General features: G+C 45.8%; 1 protein-coding gene across 1 annotated transcript in view; it reads right to left on the reverse strand.

The window, feature by feature from the left end:
* Positions 1–8112: 8112 nt before the first annotated feature.
* The window catches only part of WNT7A (Wnt family member 7A), a 35816-nt gene continuing 25122 nt past the window's right edge, over positions 8113–18806 (reverse strand). The window contains exon 4 of the mRNA XM_056501856.1: positions 8113–11621. Within this exon, the coding sequence (XP_056357831.1) occupies positions 11142–11621 (480 nt within the window). The 3' untranslated portion in view covers positions 8113–11141. The remainder of the gene's footprint in view (positions 11622–18806) is intronic.

The raw sequence follows: 18806 nt of genomic DNA on the forward strand, positions 1-18806 counted from the left end.
GAAGGCTGTGGATGCTGGTCAGCAGTGCTCAGGTGCTCACCTAACAGCAGCCTCCTCATTTTCCAGGGTTCACAGAGTGCAGCATAGTGCAGGACACGAGACTGGGTGGGCAGAACTCTCCTGATTGTAGCTGAGCCCACACCAAGTGCCTTAACCCATTCCCAGGCTGCTGTGCTGTTCTGCAGCCTCACTGTGTGTAGTTCCTCTGGTAAATAGTGTGGGCCATGATGTCACTCTTGCTTAAAGCAATTTGTTGAGTTGTAAATACCACTAATCAATTCCTGAGACTGAATCCTGTGACCTTGGGTGTAATCCATGACAACACTGACTTTAATGTATTTTCTAGCCTTAGTAAAACTACTTTTAGCTGCCTTTTCTCATTAACTTCCCATCTCACTCATTAAATACTAAGAGAATTATATTCACCACTTCTGCCAATTTTAACCGGAAACAATTCTGACTAAGGAATATTAAATGTTGCACGTTGACAAATCTGATCTCTGCTCATCATTGCTGGGGTCAGCAGCCTCCTCCTCAGCCTTTTCTCAAAGCCAGATGTGCTTTGCAGCCCAAGATCACTTGACCAGTTTCAAACACGAATTTAAAGGGCTTTTAATTCATGCCCAAAGCAGGAGGGAGTATGTGATCCCTGTCTGTGCGAGACTCCAACTTGAAAACTTCCTTCTTTGAGCCCAGTGTCACCTTCGTGCTTCTCCTGCCCCCCACCAAACTTGCATGCAGACACTTCTGAAAATGATTGGTATTTGTATTCACTTGGTTGTCTCTTAAAGCAGGAAAATTACTGTACAGGCTGGGGGGTTTAATGGGTTTTGGAGGGGTGGTTTAGGGAGGATGGTTGAGGACAGGACACACAGACTGTCTGACAGGAAGGATATTTGCACTCAGAGGATTTTTCCCTGACAACTGAGATGATTCCAGTGATGCAGGCCCACATCCTGTGAGTGAGGTGCTGCCACACAGACCCTGGCTAAGAGCTCTCAGCTGGCCTGGGCAGGTTCCTGTGGCTCAGGGCTGCTGAGCTCTGACTCCACGGCAGAGCCACAGAGCAGCACCCTGTGTTTGAGTGAGGGAGAGAGCTCAGAGGCAGAAAGTGATCTGCCAAAATCTCTCACCTTTCTGTGATGACATGAGGAATCTCTGCATATTTGGCTTTTCTTCTAGAACTGCGACAGGAGCACAGACACAGCCAGCAGCAGATGCAGACTTGTGGGACTCTAAATCCCTGTGGTCCCCATGGAGATTTTACACTTGCAATTCTCACTTCTGGCTTTAACAGCTTTGCTGGCTACAGCAGAAATCCTCATTATTTCACCACATCGGGGTGAGAACTTGGTGTTGCAAAGTTGTCTTTCATCTTTCCCTGTGCTGCTGCACTGCTTCAGCTTCTCCAGCCCTGCCAGCCCTTTTGTCTCAGATGCCTTGGCTCTGCAGGGCTCTGCAGGGGCACCAGGCTGGCTCCTGCCCTGTGAGTGTGGTGGGCAAAGCTGCAGCAGGGTGTGTGGGCAGCAAGGGCCTGCAGGGCTGACAATGCTGCTGGAAAGTTTGTTCCCTAGAATCTGAACTCCAGATAAATAGTACATACTGGCTGTAATTTGAATTCAATCAATATTCAGTTAAAAAACAAATAGAAAGCTTTTTAGATCGGTGATGTAAGGGAATGTTGGTTCAAGGAAGTAATTATATATTATGTAGAAAAAGTCAATTTAAGTCCTCAATAATTTACTTAAGTGATTTACTTGACTGATGTGTTGTCTTGACCCAATAGGGCAGAGTGACAGACACTCAGTTGTGGCAGACTTCCAGCAAAACCAGCCCTTGTTACCGTCCAACATAAATCATTAGCTACTGTCTTGTTCCAGGTGTACACAGGTGCTATTTAAAACAAAAAAAGGTGATAAATTTTATGTTTGTAAACATAACTCTGTCAAAACCAATCCTGTTTCTGGCAGATGAAGATGTTATCCGTACCTCTTGCTAAGGCAATATCCATTTTCAGGAAATAAAGTTCCTAGTGTATAATTAGCTGAAATTGGCTGACATTAGGGCAGTGGGGGTATGTGGTGGGTTTAACTGGACAGCTGGGAAAGGAGCTGCCCTCAGCCAGTGCTGCCCAGACCTGTGGGGACAGTGACAGGGTGGCTGCTGGTGGCCTGGTGGGGCTCCAGGACCTGCTGCCATCACATGGCAGTGGCTTTTTAAAGATGCTCTTTGGACTCTTCCCAGATTACATTCCATACATGTGGAAGATAGAGATTGCAATTTGTAGCCATGACAACGATGCTGGTGAGTGCTGCTGTTCCCTGCTTGCTGTACCTGAGATACAAGGGTCCTTTTAAAAACCACCTCTTGTGCCATGCTCATCCTTTAAAGCTGAGAACGAGCTTTGGCCCCTGAGAAGATGAACCCTAGGGTGCTTTTGGTGGGTGTGCTGAGCTCTGAGCTGAACTGCACCAAGCCTCAAAGAACAGCACACAGTCTCATATGCTCGCTCCAGACTGACCTGAGAGCAACTGAAATCTGAATTTAGGATTACACAGAAATGTCTGCTGCTGTTCTGGGTAAAGCTGTGTGATCCAACATTTTCAAAAGCTTCAAGCAAGCCTGTTACACCCTGTTCCTTGCTGCCCTTGGTGCTTGTAGCAGCAGCTACAACAAAGCAAAAGAACCCCACTAAAAATGCCAAAAGATCCCTAAACCACTCCTCACCTGCACTCCCTTGAAAATTTCTGGAATATGATTCAACTACTTCTACTCCATCATTGGCACTGGTATGTGTGATGTCCCTTTGATTCCCATGGACTGAAGATCACCAGCTCAAGGAAGGATCTCTGGGAGAAGGAAGCTCAGGAGGAAAACCAGACTGATGGCAGCTAGACTGGGTAGTGATGAACAGCAAAATGCAGCTATATTCTTCATTAAACCACGTGGCTTTGCAATTATACCATGAAACTGGGGCAGATAGAACCCAGGAAACCACTGTGGGGAGGGGACTCCAACGTGTCGAGAATGTAACAAAAAATGGCTCCTGGCAATTTTTCACATCTATTCTCTAGTAGTAAGGATGTTAACAAATCTTGAGCTTGGTTATGTAACAAGATCATTAGATCAGCATTTGGAACCTATTTACTGTGACAGGAAAACAATACACCTATGATCTATTGTGGGCTGGGCTGAGATTTCCAACTTCAACAGTAAATACAGTTGATAAATTAAATTAACATGATAGGCCTGACATAGTACTAGTAGTTTGTGTATTACAGCTCCAACCAGGTGTTGAATTTCATTCTCAAAGAATTAACCTGAACTTCAGCCCTCTCAGGTCTTCAGTCTCTTCATAAAGCCTATAAATACCATAGACAAGGCTTATGTCATTAGCCTCTTAATGTTATAAACATTTAATGAAGTTAAATTTGAAGTACAACACATTGTAAAATCGATCTGATCTTGTTGGGGAGACAAAGGGAAGAAAATTGTTGGAGTCATTTGGAAAACAAATTAAGAATTACATTCACTTAACTTTGAAGTGGATGAAAAATTATGGCCAAGATGGATAGAGCCATTGTGTTCCAGAGGCAAAGAGGGCTGGGAGCAGGGATCCTCTCTCAGAGGAGGATGCTGCCTGACACAGCACCCTCAGTGGCAGGCAGCCCCCATCAATCACCTGGGGCATGGCAGGCAGAGCTTTCCTAGAAATTGGAGGAATTTCACTCCAAGTATTGCAGTTTGGCTGCCTCTCCCTCACAGCAGCCCCTTCAGCAGCTGGGAATTCCTGTGCTTCTGAGCACAGCTCTGCACTTTTCCCTCCAGGGACGCTCACCTGCTCCCCAGCACAGCCCCAAACACGGGGCTGCCTTGTCTGGCTGCAGGACAAAGCCATTCCTCCTGCAAATGCTTCCCTGGAATTGCCTTCCTAAGGCACAGGTTGGTGCCTGAGGTTCTCTCCCCCTGTGCTGAAGTGGGGGCGAGGGGCGTTGCTGGCAGGCAGCTTAGTGTCCTGGCATGGTTTACCAGCACCCAGGGTCTCCTCCGAGAGCTAAGCAGGCAGGAAAGAAATAAATGGAAATAAATAAACCCCTATTAGCAAAGGTTTGCTGTGTAAAACCCCAAGACAATGCACAGGAAAAAGTGAAGGGCAGTGGACGTGTTAAAATGCTGCAGACAACAACCTGCTCAGAGGAAAGTGTATTTGTTCTTTCTTTTTAAAACTCATTATTTATTTTCTCTATTCTTCAGACCTAATGTCTCACTAATGAATTCCAAGGGGATTTTTGAATCATGGTGATATCATGGGTTAAACCCCTTCTCTACTTTTTGAATGTAAATTCTTTTTGACATTCTTAGTTATTGCAGAGCATTGACTTCTTTCCTACAACAAAACCAAACGCTCTTTGGTTTTGCATAGTTAACATTTTGCTAATGGGTAGCCAAGATTCTCTCAGCAGCTCAACAACATTTTCTAAAGCACACTGGCGTTGTTGTAGCAACTGGTGGCTGATCTGTGAATAAAGCAGATGTCATTGTGGCAGGATAAAGGGAGAATAATCTATCACCCGGCCACTGCCACTCCTGCCCAAACAAGTCATCAAAATGACAACTTTGGTGTGTAGCCATGAATTCAGGTCTGTGTATCCCCTCATCTCATCTTGTTATTATATCAACCAGGGCTATGCAGCAAACACCAAGAGTTTCCCAGCCCCTCTCCCTTTCTGAGGAAGTGCAGCCTGGATGTGCCGAGGCACTGATGGTTTGCCAGCTTCCTTTTAGGCTCTGATTGATTTTGCGCTGTCGTCCAAGCTGCTCTGGCCTAAATAAACACAATATATATTCTGGGATGCTTTTTTTCTTTACTGTTTAATCTGAATTCAGCTCACGTGGCTCACAACTAAAGATGGGCAAGCATCAAAATATTCTGACATGTGCCTGAGATGAGCACAAAAGGAGAGACAGAAGCAGATAAATTGCCTTTCTAACTTCTCAGAAAGGCTTTAATCCATTTATTTTTTTACTTTAGCTTCCGTTCTAATTCTCATAATTCGTACTTAGTTGGTATAACTCATTGACCCCCGTGAGTCACCTCACATCCCCCTCTTTTGGTAGCAGCAAACACCCATGTGCTTTAACACTGTCATATTAAATGCTTTCCTTTAGAATATTTCCTAACTTCTTTCTACGCTTCCAGTGCTGAGGCTTCAGAGCAATGTGCCCCTGCTTTGTGGAGACTTAGAGCAGAGTTTCAGCTTGCCAGAGGCTGTTTGTTCCCTCTGTCCACATCCCCTCCCTCAAAAAGCCTGCTCTGCTGTCTCCTTTGCCTCCCAGCTTTGCTGATCACTTGACTTGAGGAGACAAAACATGAGACCAGGTTCCTTCCATTTCCCTGGAGCATGACTCATACTTAATGTGGAGGTTATATTAATTACTGTGTGCTCAGCATATAATAAGCCTGGGAAGGAGCTCCTCTCTTCAGCTACCCAGAACACACAGGGAAGCCACTGCATGCAGTAAAGACCTATCCCAAACCCTCAAATCTGGATGTGTATTTTATACAAAGAGGCAGACCAGTCATTGCTCAAGTTCCTTAAAAAAATGGATGGCAGAAGCTGAGAAATCTGGGCCATAGTCCTAATTCTCTCACAGGCTGCCTTTGTGCCCACTGGCCAACCCTCTTGGACTCTGTCTCCTGATTTCCTGTCTGTTTGGAGGGATAATAGTGGCTGGCTGGGACCAGGCTCAGCTCAGAACATTTGTACAACTTGACATCACAGCATTAGAGAAGGCCAAGAGGAATTACCCTGAGGTTTTTTTTAATATGTGGAATTTTTTTTTTCCCCCCAATAAATGACCTATCTTCCAGTCCTGTGTGATGGTGTTATGGTCTAACACAACTGCCTGGACTGAATTTTCTGTGTCTTTCTCCATTGGCTTCTTTCTCAAATTGATGGGTATTTAACATCTTGTGTAGGATTTTAGGTTAAAAAATACACTGAATGATGCCCATAGTGCATAACTGCATGGGCCCATGTGCAAAAGAAAAGTTGCTAGGTAAAAAATTTTGTGTGAGAAACAACTCAGAAACTAAGTTTCTGGCTGATTGAAGGGAATAGATACTTGAGTTTGGCTTGATGCAAATGAAATTGCTCTGTAGGCTGTGTAGCAACGGGGCAGGCTCAGCTTTGGCTGCAATCTGCCCACTTTGCCAAGCCCTTTCTGTTCCCTGCTGCACTCAGTGGTGTGCCTTCCATGCATTGGTTTCTTCAGGGGTTTTCCTTCTGAGGCTTCTTCCTCTGTATTCCAAAGCATTTCTGGGGTGCACCTTGTCTGTTACAGGCCTTTAGTTTCTTTATCTTTCAAGTGTCTTTTTCTGTCTCCTAGAATAATGGAATATCCTAAGTTGGAAGGGACCTACAAGGATCATCGAGTCCAGCTCCTGGCCCTGCACAGGACACCCCAACAATCCCACCCTGTGCTGAGAGTGTTGTCCAAATGCTCCTGGAGATCTGACAGCCTTGAGGACATGACCAAGCCCTGTTCAGTGCCCAGTACCCTCTGGGGGAAGAATCTTCCCCTGATATCCACCCTAACCCTCCCCATGCCCAGCTCCAGCCATTCCCTGGGTGCTGTCCTTGTCCCAGGGAGCAGAGATCGGAGCTGCAGCCCCCAGGGAGCTCTGACCTCAATCTTCCTTCTCCAGCTGAGCAAACCAAGTGCCCTCAGCTACTCCTTATAGGGCTCCTCCAGGGCCTTCACCATCCTGTGCCCCTCCCTTGAATAATTTCTTTCACTGTAGTGACCAAACCTTCAGACAATATTCGAGGTGAGGCCACCCCAGAGCAGAGCAGTGTGTGACAATCCCTCCCTGGCCTGACTGGCCATGCTGGGCCTGGTGCCCCTCAGGACAGGGATGTGTCCCCTGGCTGCCAGGGCACTGCTGACTATATCCAACTCTGCATCCACCCTGCAATTCAGGCTTGGAGACCTTCTTGTTCTGTCAGCTTCTTAGGTTACAGGCTGGGGACAAGGGACAGTATTGGTTAATGTGTACATTTTGGACATTCACAGTGCATATTTCCTCATGTCTATTGTAATGACAAACGTGCAAATATTGTCAGAAATACATATACAGCATCCTAACTTGAATTTGTGCATCCTGGCTGCAGTCTGTGATGTTTCTCTGTTTAACAAATTTATTTAGAAGTGTGGTCAGGTAAAAAGAGTTTTGTAATCTACAGAAGAGTTCACTGGGAGCCTTGTGCAATATGGTGTGTAGCCATTATATGCCTTTTCTCAGTTATTGTATCCCCTTACAATCACTTTACCAAATGAGCCATTTATGAGTATATTTTAAGGATGTTTTCAGTTTAGTTATCACTGTTGAAAGACACACCTCTGCTAGCTTTGTGCCTACACGGCAAAGAAAACTTAGTCATGGACTAATTCATGTTTTATGTAAGTGCTCCTAATACCAAGCAGAGTGAATTCAGGTTAGTTGTCCTTTTAGAAAGGCTGAGAGGTAAAATCCTTAACGCTTACTTGGGAATCCTGAGGCAGAACATCTTTATTTCCCCAAACTGGGGTTCCACTATGGGGTGGGGAAGGGAAATTCCACAATTAACAGCTTCCCAGATGGCAGCCAGGCTTTCCCCCTTGTGCTTGCCACTGCTGCCCCTGTGGCTGCTCCTGGGCTGTGCTTGGTCTGTGGCCCCACGCAGGTTGTCCCTGTGCCCAACACTCCCCTGGCAGCACACATGAAAAGATGTCTTTTCCTTTGAGAGCTGCATTGTCCTGCAGTTGTGTGCATTTCAGTGCCATTGTGAGCTCCTTCCCCATGTAAAAACAGAGCTCTTCTATCCCCAGCACAAAGACCAAGCTGTTGTGGGGGAAGGAATATCTACAAACCCATAAATTTTCCCCTTCTCCTGTTTATTCTTCGTGCCATTCAAGCCCATTTAGCGAATGACCAATTAACTCCACATTCATGGCACATTCTGATGGGCCAGATTTCTCCTATCTAAGATGACACAGCCAAATTTCCAAATACCTTCTATTTGAATGCAGCATTTGGTTTTCCTTGCTCTTTAATTCATGGTTCCCAAACTGTTATTCCAGTTATTAAACAAATCGACTTTTTTTTCCCCTTCTTTTTTCCTCTCCATTCTCTCATCAGCAATATTGTAACATATAGTGAAAATGTGTACCAAATTGAATTTCTTCAGCATCCAATTTTTTATTATTTAGAGTAAAACTGTTTAAAGATATTTGTCCTTCAATAATTATTCTGCTAGCTGTACATGGCACATCACTGCATACGGAAATTTACAGGAAGCAGGAGTTTTACACATCACTTTTCTATGGCAAAAACATGCTGCAAAAGCAATAATTTGTAAAGTAACTCTAATCAGTGAGGAAAACACAGTTTTCACTATGATATGGTATTCACTAAATCAAAGCCCAATACAAACTGGGCGGGGGGGCAGATTCTGGTATTAAACGTTAGATCTGAATTATTTAACCATAATACAGAGTTGTAATGAACATCCCTGCTGTATGTGGCTGCATTTTAAATCTTGCTGTGTGGAATTGTGGAGGACTAAGAGCAGTGACTAAATGAAAATTGACAAGTCATAAGTTTGAAAGTAAATTACATTAATAACTTTATTTTAATACCCCATTCTTGTGCCTGAATTGAATAAAAATTCTATTTTGTGTTAAGTCTTTTGTGTAGGTCTGCAAAGAAACTGTGCATTAACCCCTGATTTACAGTGCTAGGATTAGGTACTGCATGGGCTTGTGTTCTTAAATAATATATATACGAAGAGTGAGTTAAAACCCGAGTCCTAATAGGTAGGTTGTCCAACTCTGCAGAATTTTTTGTGGTGCTTCTGTTTCCCTCCTCAGAAATTCTCTGTTTTCACAGTGCTGGGTGGGAGTTTTGCCTGAGAAGGATCAGTGCACACAGGACAGACCTGTCTCACCTAACCCTGGTGGCACTGTGCAGGGAGTCAGTGACACATTCCCATCACTGGTGCCTCCTTAACTGGGGAGATCCTGCAGTCTGGAAGGACCTGATCTGTCCCAGACAATGTGCAATATCATCTGTAATGCTGGGCCATGTTTCTTACCCAGTGAAAAACAACATTAGAATTAGACATGATTTTTTATCGGTCACAAATGAGTTAAGCAGGAGGAGCAGAAGGACTCTAAATGCAGAGAAATATTTACCACTCGAATGTCTGAAGAAATCAGCAGTGATAAAAAGGAAATACCACAAAGGGAATGCCAAACAGCTTAATTGGGCTCTGAAAAACAAGTGAGTAGTCTTTAAATTTGCCTCTTTAAACTTGTCCCAATGTTTTTCTGGATTTTTGGGCTCTGGCCTTTTGGGGGAGAAAAGAATAATGTAAACGCCAAAAGGAGCTGGACAAAAAGTAAGCTTTGTATCGTATCTATGAGAATCAGACGATGTGTGTCATGCAAGTTATTACAGTCACAGTCTACAGTCTTGCCCTGATGGGAATCAGATTTGACAGCAGCACAAAGCAGAGGTTTAACTGACAGCACACACAGCACATTTGCGAGTCATAACGCCACAGTTTAATGACTGACGCATGTGGGAAGCTAATTCGGATTTTTTTTTCTTGAATGGGATAAATGAGCATCCAGTTAATACCAATCATGAATTCAAGCCATGTGACATAATTGATGCTACATACCCTGTTCTTGTTTTGCATATTCTGCAAACTGAGCTGCAGGAAAGGAGCCAGTTTGTACACGCATCCGGAGAGAAAGTTCATCCTGCTTTCTGACACATCCACCAATTGCAGCTGAATGCATCCAGCTTGCTGCTGTTGTGTTCACAAACTAATTACCCTTTCTCTGTTAAATAGCCTAAGAATTACAAATTGTATGCCTGTTTTGAGAAAAAGTACAGGTTGAACAAGCAGACGTAGTATAAATAAAATATTTATATAAAAATAGTCTCTTACAAAATATACTCTCTTATCCTATGGTTGATTTTTCCAAAAGATGGAATTTTGTCTGGATTTTCTTATTTTTAGACATATTCCAAACAGGATTTTATTAATGCTTCTTTCTTTAATAGAAGAAAAAAAAAATAACCACAGAAACTGGTAAAGATTTGTAACCCCTACCACTCCACTTTTGTTCCAGACAACTAGCAGCAAACAGGAGGAAACAAACAAACAAAAACCCAAAAATACAGTGTGTTTGTGTATGTACATATATATAAAGATGCCAGCTTTTGTCTTTAAACATCCAGTACTGTAGAACTTATCTTGCAAGTCCAACTAATAGAAATATCCTAGTCAAGAATAATATATACAGCTCCAGTGTTTCCTTGCTGATCCTACAAAATTATTCCACAAAGAAAGCCAGCTATCTACTTTAATTGCAGAATAGTTCCAAAAAGGTTGGTAAAGTTCTTCTTTTAATTAAATAAATTAATATTAGTTTTATCTGAATAAATTGTTAAATATTGTTATTATTATGCCCAAGTGTCCCAAATCCCTGTGCTAAAATCTGCAGCTCACACACACGAGAAAGGCAGATAAAGCAGTGTCTACAGAGCCCTTCCACAGTTCTTCTTGCTGCAGCAAGTGCTGAGAAGTGGAAAGACGGGCAAGTTCAGTAGAAGCTTTTCACGAGTGTAGAAGCCTGAATCTCTGTCATTTACACACTCCCACGGGCAATGCACAGGTAGCTCTGTCCATCCCACCCTGTGCAAAGCCCTTTTGCGGGGATTTCCCGCCTAGCCCTCCCGCTCCTCGCACACAGCAGCGTTTGCCCCTTTCCCAAAGCAGGAGGTCTCTCCCCGGCTGGTGTCCCTCCGCAGGGCAGGCAGCTCCGAGGTGCAGGCTCACTGAGATGATCCTTTTCTCTGTCCTTTGTGTGTCTGGCGGCCCGGGGTGGGGCTGCTTTGTTTTTGTTTCTTGGCTAACCATAGGAATCTGAAATGTGTATCCACACGAGCGACGAGAGGTGAGGAGGGAGGAGAGGGCTCTGTCCATCAGCACCTGTCTGGGGAGAGCAGCTCTCGCCGCAGTCCCGCTCGGGTCCGCCGGGTGCATGTGCAAATGTAGGCAGGCCGGGAGCGGCCCGGGCAGCGCTCACTTACAGGTGTACACCTCTGTCCTCTCGCTGCACGTGTTGCACTTGACGTAGCAGCACCAGTGGAACTTGCAGTTGCACTGCCACACGCGGGAGTACTGGTGCGTGTTGTAGCCGCGGCCGCAGCACATCAGGTCGCAGCCGTTGGACTGCTGCGCCGTCTTGTTGCACATCCTGCCCTGCGTGCCCACGCTGCCCGTCACCGGGTCCTCCTCGCAGTAGTTGGGGGATTTCTCTATGTACACCAAGTCTGTATCCATGGGCTTGCGGTAGGAAAGGGGCTTCTTGATCTTGAGGAAGGTGGGGCGCTTGTTGCGGCTGGCCCTGACGGGCTCCACCTGCACGGCCTCGTTGTACTTGTCCTTGAGGATGTAGCCCAGCTCCCGGAACTTGGGCAGTGTTGTCCAGCAAGTTTTAGTGGTGCAGGACCCCGAGACGCCGTGGCATTTGCACTCCAACTTCATGTTTTCCTCCAGGATCTGTGGTTAGAAGAACAAAGAAGGATGCATTAATGCCAGGGCTGTTGGATGGACACATGGACTGGGGGACACTCAGGGATGGGTTTGTTTCGCAGTGGCAGCTGCCACCACACGCAGGTCACGCTGCTTCCCCAGGCAGCAAATGCTCATCAGTACGACCCAGTTCTGCCTGCAGAGCTGATTCCCCTTCTGCACTGCAGGTTCAGCAGGGAGGCACCAAAGCTCAAATGGGACCCTCCTCAGAAAAAGCTTTTCTTCAACATGATTGCCCAGTGCCCGATACCATCCTTTTGAGGTTAACAAGCCTCATCTTCCCTTCCGCCTTCACATCCCTTGAAATTCTGTCCCTGTATCTTCTCCTGCTGTTTACCAGCCCAGTCCTTGAAAAATAAAACTGGAGAGCAGCTTAGTCCCTGCACTGTGTCCGGGGCCCTACAGCTGACCCCAGGCAGCACGATGCTGGGATAATGCAAGCAAACACACCTAATTCCAGCAATTAATCTCCTAGTCCTTTGCTTGAAAGAGGCCACAATCATTTTGATGATGAAATTCTGCCTAACCTGGCAGAGCCCAGCACTGGAAAGCCCAGCCAGAGGGATTATCAGGGCTCAGGGAGTGGCCACATCATTTTTCCCCTGAGAAAACCCAGCTGATCCATGCAGCTCCAAACCTGGGCAGCCAGGAAGGCTGGAGGGAGTTCGGTCATATGGAAATTGGAATTAACCCTTTGTTACAGCCTCTCCCTCCAGATTGGGGTGTCTGGAAGCAGCAGACACTGTCACTGGCTCTTTTCAGCAGAAAACAGAAGCCTGCACTGAAGGAGCCAAGCCCAGCTCCAAGGCTGGACATATGTGGGGACCTCGAGCCTAAGACTACAGTGTGAGCTAGGGGTGGCAAGGACAGAGCACTGACCTAGAGAAAAGTGTCCCTTCCCATGGAATGAGGGTTAGAATTAGATGAACTTGAAGATCTCTTCCTATAGAAATCATTCTGTTGTTCTGTGATTTTTTGATTCTGTGAAATAGCTTTATTTTTATTTTAGTCTCTGAGCAGATTGTTAGCACATGTGGTCTGAAGACAGGATCACAACCCCAGAACGCACAGGTCCAAGCCTTTGACACAAGTGAACTCAGCACATGCTAGGTCACGTTTTGTGCTACTGGTTTTAAACCAGCTTCCCATGCAAACTATCTAATGACTGCCCTAAAACTCAGATGTGAGAAAATTCCATATTCTGATCTGTATCTTCACTTCTGCTCAAGCTTTGGCTTTATCTTGTTATCTTGAGTTTCTCTCTCAGCCACAGCATACTTCTTTTATTGCTCACTCATTCATAAGGCAGGACACTTGGAAGATAGATGAGGAGATGGAAAAGGAGTTATAGCACAGAAACCGGAAAAATAACATAAATTCCTTTAGCTTCATTTGTACCTTTTAAAAGCTCTCTTTTTTGAAATTGAAACTAGCCAGGGATATATTTCTCAGCCCTAACTCAATCACTGCTCTTGTCGAAGGGGCTGGCCTTATATCCTGGTACAATGTTCAAACTTGCAACAAAATATTTCCAACCTGCCTGCCATGGATCCGCCAGATTGGCTTGGAACATTAACACAAAACACATCATGTGCCTTCTATCCAGGCAGGGCTTTTTCCCTGAAGTGTAGCTAAGTAGTCTAAACTGCCCTGGGTTTATTTCATTCCCATCCCATTTCCAGCCAGCGGTCTCAGAAGGATGGGAGCTCCTCAGGAAGCCAGGTGTCCTGGCTGGGCTCCTGCCCTGGTCACAGTGCCCCAAACCCAGCCAGCCCCTGCTCTGCAGCTCTCAGCCAGGCCTGGCCACGGGCATTTGGCATTAAAAGGCCTGGTTTTGCCTGAACAGGGGAAGTTAGAGCAGCACCAGCTGAGCCTCAGTGCCAGGGTCCTTCCCAGAGGTCCAAAAACACTTGGAGAGGGACGGGAAGGAGCAGAGGGATGAGAAAGTGTTGATTTATTGTTCTCTTTTCCATTTATTTTTTCTGTATTTTCTTAAGGTTTACTGGCTCCCTCTCCCTTCCTCTCTGCACTTGTCAGAGGTGCCAGAGGTCCCAAATTCTGTGCTGGAATCTCTCTGGCACATCTGCCTCATTTCTGTCCCCTGCACTCAGCAGCTGAGCTGTCCCTTCCAGACCTGCCTCCTCTAACCCAGTCCCTCCACCTGTGGCTCACAACCCATTTTGTTGCTTCTGTTCCTGCACACAAATCCATCCTCCTCTCCAGGTCCTGCAAATTCAGCAAGCAGTGAATTGGCTCCACAGCCTTTAGAAATCAGGCTACATGGAACTTGAACTGTCTGGCCTCAGCAAAAGCAAACCCTGCAGTGGTTTTATTGTATTCTGATAGCAAGTGCTTGGACTATTTGTTTGACATTAAAATACATGGATGGTGGTATTTTAATACAATTATATTATTCCAGTACCCTCTGATGAATCAGTGCCTGTAATATGGGATTCATTGGGCAGGGACAGCAGCCACAGTCTTTTCCTTGGTTTCTGTGAGATAAAAGCAGTGCCCTTCCCTTAAAAACTTGGTCTGTGTTAAAATTAAGAAAACATTCTTCACCTTTTATTTCAGGATTTGTTTCTTTGAAGGAATTATCCTGCAGCTCATACTTTTTACATTAGAATAAAACTTTAGGTGTGTTACAGACTGACTTTTCCTAAAATATAAGAGCCTGAAGGGCACAGAACTTTAATCCCAGATCCCTGTTTCTTACCAAATGACCATACCCAGCTCCATCAGCCATGGGAAGTAAATCTGTATGCACCAGTGGGTGCTCTGAACTGGATTAAATGCAGACAAAGAGCTGGAGTTCTTTTAGCTTTGTCCACTTTTTCTTTGAGCTCCTACAGCAAACTGTCAGTACTTGTTTCTCCCGCTGTCTCCCTTTGCCATTTGCCTCTGGGAAATAGTTTGTGTGGGGAGAGCTGGGCTGACTCCCTGTGCTGATGTTATCTCCAGATGCAGCACCTTTGGGCACTGCTATAGGGAACACAATTGTTTGCTCTCCCCCTTTAACTTTGCAGGGAATGTGTGGGGTTGGCCATGGGAGGGTGGCAGCAGCAGCCCAGGAGCCTGAATGGGGCTGTTCCAGCTCAGGGTCCTGGAGCCTGAATGGGGCTGTTCCAGCTCAGGGTCCTGGAGCCTGAATGGGGCTGTTCCAGCTCAGGGTCCTGGAGCCTGAATGGGGCTGTTCCAGCTCCAGGGTCCTGGAGCCTGAATGGGGCTGTTCCAGCTCTATGGTGCTGGAGCCTGAATGGGGCTGTTCCAGCTCCATGGTCCTGGAGCCTGAATGGGGCTGTTCCAGCTCTATGGTGCTGGAGCCTGGCTGGGACAGGCTCAGCCAGGGGTCCTGGGTGTCCCACCCTGCTGGGGGGCACATGGAGAGCTGGTTCTGTACCTGGCAGGCTCAGACACTGCTCACACCCACACAGGGCTCTTCTCAGCCCAGTCTGTCCTGAATTACTCAGTGGTGTCTTAGGCTCCCAGCACCAAAGCAGCTGAGTTCCCCTAAGACCCCACACATCCACACCTGTGGGGTCAGGGAGTGCCCAGCCCCAGCTCTGCCAGCAGAACTCTGCAGCCCTCGATGCCAAAGCTGTGCTGAAGGACCTATATCTCAAATCTGGAGATCATCCCACCTCCAGCAGGATTCCCATGGGAATGGGATCAATACAAGCCAGGTATCCTTCAGTGCTGCATCCACAAAAACCCCAGCCCAAGCCTGCAGGTGCAGCTCAGGTAATTAGTGAGACACTGACTCCTGTCCTCCAAGGCCATGATCTTGCCTAATTTTGTGTGACATGAGATCATCTGGGTCAGGAAATTCCTGTCTCCTGCAAATGTCTGCACAAGAATTTCCTTCAGTAGAGGTCAAGGAAAGCACAAGTATTGGCAAAATGAGTGAGATTTTCCCTCCAGAGAAGAACATGGCAGGGCTTGGAGAGAGGCCACAACATTTCTATGGGCTGGGGAGGGCCTTGCACAGATGCCCCTTTCAGATGGAGGAAGGTGAGGATTAGTGATTTATATTATTACAGAGGCAATTGTAGCTCCTTAAGTAAGACAAAGCTCCTCAAGCTTTGGGAATAATGTTCAGATACATTTGCTTTTCTATTGAAAGGGATTAAAAGGATTCATTGAATAAAAATAATGTTTTAATCATGTCTTATTTAGTCTTTCAACAAAATAACTTGAGAACCAAATCATGTGTAGAGTCAGACCAGGAACTGGAAGGGGCACTGGGCGGATGTGTAGCACTGACTGGACAGATAGCAAAAGGACTATGTCTCTTAAAGTTATTAGGAAATGTCTCTGCCACTTGTTTCATCCAAGTGTGAGATTAATCTCAAAAGGCTGCTACTGTTTACGTAACTGGCAGGACTGTTTTAGCACCAAAGCTCTGAAATCTGAGGGCAATACAAGTAATACTTGGTGCTTTTTGGTTGGAAAAAAAAGAACAGGAGAGAGCACAAAAAAAGAAACCCTGCTGTCAGAGACAAATCTTACAGAATATTTAAGAAATGTGAGAAACTGCATAAAAAACACTCAAATGCAAGTTTAAGATTAGCAAAGGCATACTTAAACAGAAGAGACAGAAGATATTCCCATCAGTGGATGGCCACTAATTATACACACAGAGCTGCTATCAAATGTGTTCTGTAGGAGCACATTTTGCACTGATCTCCTCTGGCAAACAGACTGGGATGAGCTTGGAAACGACTGTGTCCCACACTGAGTGACTCATTCCAGACAGGCTTTGATACCTCACTTGAACATCTCATGAAGATCTTATTAAGTGCAGCCAAAAGATTTTTTTTTCATGTTTTTGATAAGTAAATCCGTGCAAAAGAATCTGAAGTCAGTATCAAACAACTTTGCTCCTGAACATCACGAGCTGTGACTATCCCAGAAATCCTGCTACCCCAGGCAGGCTGAATCCTTTTTCTCATTACAAGAATTTTTGTGTTTTAAATAAAAAAATAGTGGGGAATCACCACAGCACATGACTTACATCAATCAAACCACCTTTGCACTTTCCTTAGAAGAGGTGCCTCAGGAAAATCAGGCAGCTTGCTGGTCTGAGGGCTGGTTATGAAGACAGCCAAGAGCATTCTGATGACACCCTCCTGCAAACACCACAGCTGGGTGGGATTTCCCACCACCACCATCTACCTTCACTAAGGAATATCCTGTTTTAAAGAGAAAAAAAAAACTTTTTCCAGACTTGAAGTCATGACACCTTCAAAAATGAAGACTTCAGAAATTTTATACTCTCATAAGTTCAATCTTTTGTCCTGTTTCTGACCTTTCTCTATGCCACCCAAAGCAGGAGGTTCCTTTCATTTCTTGTATGCTCTTTATAGAGTTTCATATTTATTTTTGTACTTTCTGTCTGAAATACGAGTTGCCCTTTACTTCATCTTTATAAAAATTGATCATATGCAGGAATTATTTTTGAAATGCAACTTCTCTTTCCCCAGTATGTCAAACAAGTAAAGAACAAGTATTAGTGATGAACATGGTCACAGTGCTCACACAATGCTGCCAGCACGTGCAAACAGAAAGAGATGTGTTCCTCTCTGCCTGGGCAAGTTGTGTTGTTTAAATCACAGAGATGGTGCCTTTTAGTCACTGTCTAACACTGTGCAGAATAGCAAATGAACAAGAGCAGGGCCAGTAAAAGCTGAGAGGAATGCAGCAAAAAATATTTTCTCCTGCATATTTTTCTTATACCTCTGATAACCTCTGTGACTTGCTGTAGACTAAATCAATTTATCATCACTTCTGGGTCCCGAAAGTAAATTTCACAGAATGCTTTTATAGTTGTTATTGTTGAAGAATTGCTGAACTTGGGACAAAAAGGACAACTGGTTTCAAAAGGTGAGATTTAATGAGATGGATTCTCACACGACCTAATTAATGCTCTTCTCAAACCACAAGGCCTGGCCCTTGCCTTTTCTCAAGCTGTTGGAACTGCTCTGTAAAATAAAGCAAGGTGCCACAATACCTCAGATTTAGGGGGAAAAGCCCTCCCAGCCCATCCGGTCCCGGCTGTGCCTGATCCCCAGCCCAGAGCCCTGAGCACCACATCCAGGGTGTCCCTTGGACTCCCCCAAGGATGGGGACTCCAAAGCTCCCTGGGCAGCCCCTGCCAGTGTTCAACAACTAACCCCATGAAAAAATTCTTCCTGAGAATTCAAATCCTTCCTCATCTTTCTGGCACTGAGGGGTCCTTCTAGGAGAACACCTTATGTGCTCTTGGGATAAACTTCAGCCCAAGCCCTCTTGGTTTCTCTCAAGTAGCTGTGTGAGGGGATCTGGGCATGTGGCTCAGGCTGGGCTTGCCCAGCCCCCAGGAGCTCTCTGGCTGCTCTGCAAACCCGATGGCCCTTAATGAAGGTCAGATGAGGCTCTGCAGTTCGTGTTTACCTCCACAGGATCCTGCCTGCAGAGCTAGTGGGCATGATGTGCAGCCCCTGATGCTGAGAGCTCAGCACCTGTGGAGTCTGAGAGGGGTGACACCCCAAAATCCCTTCCCTGTGCCCCGTGGGCCAGGCCCTCCTGCCCCAGGTCTGCCCAGGTGTTCTGTCCTCTGACCCTCACCCTGTCCCTTCCCACCGTGTCTGGTGACAGCTGCAGGACCCTGGGACCCCTCTGTCCTCACCCGTCTCCTGAACACATCCCAGCTCTCCCCAGACAGGAAGGACCTGCACTCTCACCTCTCTTTGGGCATCAAAATGCAAACCAAAGCCATTGGTTCAAAACACAAACCAAAGCCATTTGTTCAAAACACAAACCAAAGCCATTCATCCCCGAGCTGGAGCAGCAGCCTCAGGCTGGGTTTCCCGTGCTTTAAAGAGATGTGGCTGGGACAAAGTTCCTGCTCTCTGTGTTGTCTGTGGCACATTCAATGCAAAACCTCCTCCCCCACCCTGTCACAGGAAATGCTGTTAGAAAACTACAAATTTCAACTACTGATTTCCAGATGAATGCTTAGGTAAGTTTTACATCAGGAAAGAGACTGAGAGCAGCATCTTCCCAGTATCTGCTGGAAGCAGCTGGGAAGTGGGGTCCTGGTGTGGCACTTTTGTGCTTTCTCAGTTGCTGATGACAAAGGCTCACTATTTAAAAGGTGGACTGGCAGTT

Source organism: Oenanthe melanoleuca, chromosome 12 (assembly GCF_029582105.1).
Source record: "Oenanthe melanoleuca isolate GR-GAL-2019-014 chromosome 12, OMel1.0, whole genome shotgun sequence".
NCBI classification, from domain to species: Eukaryota; Metazoa; Chordata; class Aves; order Passeriformes; family Muscicapidae; genus Oenanthe; species Oenanthe melanoleuca.